This window comes from Terrapene carolina, unplaced genomic scaffold, assembly GCF_002925995.2.
Source record: "Terrapene carolina triunguis isolate 2854851 unplaced genomic scaffold, T_m_triunguis-2.0 Scaffold360, whole genome shotgun sequence".
NCBI classification, from domain to species: domain Eukaryota; kingdom Metazoa; phylum Chordata; order Testudines; family Emydidae; genus Terrapene; species Terrapene triunguis.
Window position 1 is genome coordinate 162,449 of NW_020664711.1, and position 5,580 is coordinate 168,028.

The 5,580-nt window shown below is 47.7% G+C and overlaps 1 protein-coding gene across 1 annotated transcript; it reads right to left on the reverse strand.

Annotated features, from left to right (window-relative positions):
- Nucleotides 1-301: 301 nt before the first annotated feature.
- Nucleotides 302-1,249, reverse strand: LOC112106894 (olfactory receptor 52E2-like). The gene has a single exon (XM_024200367.2). The coding sequence runs from the start codon at nt 1,247-1,249 to the stop codon at nt 302-304; it is 948 nt and encodes a 315-aa protein (XP_024056135.1).
- Nucleotides 1,250-5,580: the final 4,331 nt, after the last annotated feature.

Genomic DNA, 5,580 nt, shown 5'->3' on the forward strand with positions numbered 1-5,580 from the left:
GTACTGGTATGAGAGGAACAGTGCAAGTTCATAGCCAGAGCAATGGTGCTGGGAGGCTGAGGGGCAGGGCGTCAGGGGTCTAGTTACCAGCAATAAGAAAGGTGGAAGCCCTATGAGTTAATGAGTTCTACACAAATGAATTCCCTAGTTTGTCACCCTGAGAAAGCACAGTAAGGCCAGAAAAGGTATTAATGTCTCTTTTTCTGCCTCATCAGTGATTCAGGGGCAAGGGCCCAGCACCATGTCACCAGCCAGCTCTGCACAGAGCTCTGTCTAAGAACCAGAGCACCAGGAGAAAACTTTAGGTCCCTTTATGAGTAAAGAGCCGGAGCAGCCTGTCCCGGATCTGTTTGGTCCTCACCCCGTAGATAATGGGGTTTAGCATGGGGGGCATCAGAAGGTAAACGCTGGCAATGAGAACGTGGAAATGCAGGGCCATATTCTTGCCAAACCGGTACATGAGGGCGGAGAAGAGACATGGGATGTAGAAGGCTAATATGGCACAGAGGTGGGAGCCGCAGGTCCCAAAAGTCTTGAGACGGGCATCCTTTTTGGGGAGGCTGAAGATGGCCCTGAGGATCTGGGTATAGGACACAACAATAAAAAACAGGTCCAGACCGAAAACACAGAATACCACAGAGAGGCTGTAGTAATTACTGACATGGATTTCCGCACAGGCCAGCTTCACCACGGCCATGTGCACACAGTACAAGTGGGGTATGATGTTGGTTCTGCAATATGGCCACCGCCTTGCCAGTAGAATATAGGGGAGCACAAGAATGCTGCCACGCAGCACCACGCCCACGCCAATCTTGGCCACTAAGGGGTTTGTCAGTATGATGGAATGTCTCAGGGGATCACAGATGGCTACATAGCGATCCAAAGCCATGGCCACTAAGATCCCAGACTCCGTTACTAAGAAGCAGTGAAGGAAGTACATCTGGGTGAGGCAGGCACTGAAATCGATCTCCCTGGAATTGAACCAGAAGATGCTCAGCATTTTGGGCAGGGTGGACGTGGACAGGACCAGGTCGGTGATGGCCATCATGCAGAGGAAATAGTACATAGGCTCATGGAGGCTTGGCTCCCTCTTCACAATGAAGAGAATAGTGAAGTTCCCCAAGATGGCTATGGCGTACATTGCACAGAAGGGGATGGAGATCCAGACGTGAGCCGCCTCCAGGCCAGGAATGCCCAGCAGGATGAAGGTGGAGAGGTTGGAGAAGTCGGTTGTGTTGGAATCTGACATGAAGTAGTGGAGAATGTGTCCAACTCTGAGGCAGAGTGGTGTCTCCTGGATGTACCATATGTTTCACTGACTTCCTTTATGTGCCCAGGGTCTAGGGTGATGGTCGCAGTACAAATGCCTGTATGGACAGACAATATTAATATTACACACTGTGAAATAAACTATGAACTGACCATACTAATGCCAATTCTATATTTTATGATGCTCCGTGCATCAATAATTCCCACACATTGTGGTTGGGGCAACCTTAATAGGCAGCAACATTAAATACGAGTGTGGATACTTTATTCATCTGTATGAAGTGCAAGCTGGTCTCCATATTGGAAGAGAAGGTTAAAGGACTAAAGAATCAAGTATCATCCCTGCGTTGCATCGGAGAAAATGAAGATTTTCTGGATAGAAGTCAATGTTTCATTCTGGAAGAAAAACATGCCAAAGAATCAGAGTTTACAGTGCAGAATGGGGAAGAATATTGGCAGAATGTGACCTCCAGAAGAAGAAAGAGGAGAACCTACACACCCTCAATGCAGAAAGAGGTGCACAACCGTTTTCAGGCTCTCTGCACAGGTACTATTGTGGAGAAGGATTTGGAAGAGCCCTCTGAGGGAAGGGATCAGATGGAGACCCCAATGGCCGAAAGGCATTGGATGTATTGTCCTAGGAATGGGGGAGCCATGACCACCACTCCCAAAGAGAGGAGACGGGTGGTGGTGGTCATGGACTCCTTCCTAAGGGGGACGGAGTTATCCATCTGCTGACCAGACAGGGAGACTCGAGAAGTATGCTGCTTGTCTGGAGCTAGAATCCAGGATGTGACGGAGTGTTTGCTGATACTGATCAAGACCTCGGACCACTACCCCTTCCTACTTTTCCACGTGGGCACCAATGATACTGCGAAGAATGTCCTTTAGCGGATCACTGCAGACTACGTGGCTCTGGGAAGAAAGATAAAGGAGTTTGAGGCACAAGTCATGTTCTCGTCCATCCTCTCTGTTGAAGGAAAAGGCCCACATTGGGATTGTCGAATTGTAGAGGTGAGTGCATGGTTACCCAGGTGGTGTCAGAGAGAGGGCTTTGGATTCTTTGACCATGAGATGTTGTTCCAGGAATAAGGATTGCTAGGGAGAGTTGGGATCCACCTAACAAAGAGAGGGAAGAGCATCTTTTCAGGCAGGCTTGCTAACCTAGTGAGGAGGGCTTTAAACTAGGTTCACCAGGGGATGGTGACCTAAGCCCAGAGGTAAGCGGGGAAGTGGGATACTGGGAGGAAACACAAGGAGGAGGGTACAAGATGGGAAGCCTCCTGATTCATACTGAGAAAGTAGCGCAATTGGCTAGTTATCTTAGGTGCATGTACATGAACGTAAGAAGCCTGGGGAAGAAGCAGGAAGACCTGGAAGTCCTGGCACAATCAAGGAACTATGCTGTGATTGGAATAACAGAAATTCCGTGGGGCAGTTCACATGACTGGAGCACTGTCATGGATGGGTACAAACTGTTCAGGAAGGACAGGCATGGGAAGAAAGGTGGAGGTGTTGCATTGTATGTAAGAGAGTGGTATGCTTGCTTAGAGCTCCAGTATGAAACTGGAGAAAAGCCTGTTGAGAGTCTTTAAATTTAAAGGCGAGAGCAACAAGGGTGATATTGTGGTGGGCGTGTGCTATAGACATGAGCAATATAATAGTTCACAGACAATCATGGATGTTTTTGGAGAGAGTTGGGGACAACTTCCTGGTACAAGTGCTGGAGGAACCAACTAGGGGCCGTGCTCCTCTTGACCTGCTGCTTCCAAACAGGGAAAAATTGGTAGGGGAAGTAGAAGTGGGTGGCAACTTAGGCAGCAGTGACCATGATATGGTTGAGTTCAGGATCCTGAGAAAAGAAAGAAAGGAGAGTAGCAAAATACGGACCCTGGACTTCAGAAAAGCAGACTTTGACTCCCTTAGGGAACTGATGGGCAGGATCCCCTGGGCGGCTAATATGAGGGGGAAAGGAGTCCAGGAGAGCCGGCTGTATTTTAAAGATGCCTTATTGAGGGTGCAGGAACAACACATCATGATGTGCAGAAAGAATAGCAAATATGGCAGGTGACCAGCTTGGCTTAACAGTGAATATTCGGTAAGCTTAAACTCAAAAAGGAAGCTTACAAGAAGTGGAAGGTTGGACAGATGATTAGGGAGGAATATAAAAAACATTGCTGGAGCAGGCAGGGGTGTAATCAGGAAGGTGAAAACCCAATTGGAGTTGCAGCTAGCAAGGGATGAAAAGGATAAAAAGAAGGGTTTCTACAGGTATGTTAGCAACAAGAAGAAAGTCAGTGAAAGTGTGGGCCCCTTACTGAATGGGGAAGGCAACATAGTGACAGATTATGTGGAAAAAGCTGAAGTACTCAATGCTTTTTGCCTCGGTCTTGACAGACAAGGTCAGCTCCCGGACTGCTGCTCTGGGCAACACAGTATAGGGAGTAGGTGAGCAGCCCTCAGTGGTGAAAGAACATGTTAAGGACTATTTAGAAAAGCTGGACATGAACAAGTCTAAGGGTTTAGATCTAATACATCCAAGGGTGCTGAGGGAGTTGGCTGATGTGATTGCAGAGCCATTGGCCATTATCTTTGAAAACTCATGGTGATCAGAGGAGGTCCCAGACAATTGGAAAAAGACAAATATAGTGCCCATATTTTAAAAAGGGAAGAAAGAGAACCCAGGGAACTACATACAGATGAGCCTCACTTCAGTCCCAGGTAAAATTATGGAGCAGGTCCTCAAGGAATCCATTCTGAAGCACTTGAAGGAGAGGAAGGTGACTAGGAACAGTTAACATGGATTCACCAAGGGCAAGTCATGCCTGACCAACCCTGATTGCCTTCTGTGACGAGATAACTGGCTCTGTGGATATGGGGAAAGTGGTGGATATGATATATCTTGACTTTAGCAAAGTTTTTGATACGGTCTCCCACAGTATTCTTGCCAGCAAGTTAAAGAAGTATGAATTGGATGAATGGACTATAAGCTGGCTATATTGTCGGGCTCAACGGGTAGTGATAAATGGGTTAATGTCTAGTTGGCAGCCAGTACCAAGCAGAGTGCCCCAGGAGTTGGTCCTGGGGCCAGTTTTGTTCAACATATTTATTAATGATCTGGATGATGGGACGGATTGCACCCTCAGCAAGCTCTCAGAAGACACTAAGCTGGGGGGAGAGGTAGATATGCTGGAGGGTAAGGATAGGGTCCAGAGTGACTTACACAAACTGGAGGATTGGGCCAAAAGTAATCGGATGAGGTTCAACAAGGACAAGTGCAGAGTCCTGCACTTAGGACGAAAGATTCCCATGCACCGCTACAGGCTGGGGACCTTCTGGCTAAGCAGCAGTTCTGCAGGAAAGGTCTGGGGGATTACAGTGGACGAAAAGCTGGATATGAGTCAGCAGTGTGCCCTTGTTGCCAAGAAGGCCAATGGCATTTTGGGCTGTATTAGTAGGAGCATTGCCAACAGATCGAGAAAGGTGACTATTCCCCTCTATTCGGCACTGGTGAGGCCACATCTGGAGTATTGCATCCAGTTTTGGTCCTCCCACTACAGAAAGGATGTGGACAAATTGGAGAGAGTCCAGCAGAGGACAACGAAAATGATTAGTGGGCTGGGGCACATGACTTACGAAGAGAGACTGAGGGAACTGGGGTTATTTAGTCTGCAGAAGAGAAGACTGAGCGGGGTTTGGTTGCAGCCTTCAACTACCTGAAGGGGGGTTCCAAAGAGGATGGAACTCGGCTGTTCTCAGTGGTGGCAGATGACAGAACAAGGAGCAATGGTCTCAAGTTGTAGTGGGGGGGGGTCTAGGTTGGATATTAGGAAACACTATTTCACTAGGAGGGTGGTGAAGCACTGGAATGGGTTACCTAGGGAGGTGGTGGAATCTCCTTCCTTAGAGGTTTTTAAGGTCAGGCTTGACAAAGCCCTGGCTGGGATGATTTAGTTGGTGTTATTCCTGCTTTGAGAAGGGGATTGGACTAGATGACCTCCTGAGCTCTCTTCCAACCCTAATATTCTATGATTCTATGATTGTTCCTTAATGTAATGAGACCTAGGCTACGGAGTCCATGCTGTAGGGAGTTCCCCATTCAGTGGCTTGCTTAAAATCTGAGAGTGGAAAAAACCACAAACCTTTGCCAAGACATGTGCCTGGGGGAAACATCCCAACTAGAACATACCTCACAGAAAAGACCTGAGTGTCACTGATAGGAGTTCAAGAGAAACACCTGCTTATTCTCAGCTGTGGCCAAAACAATGAAAATGTTTGGATGCATAAGGAATGGGATGGAGAATAACCTGC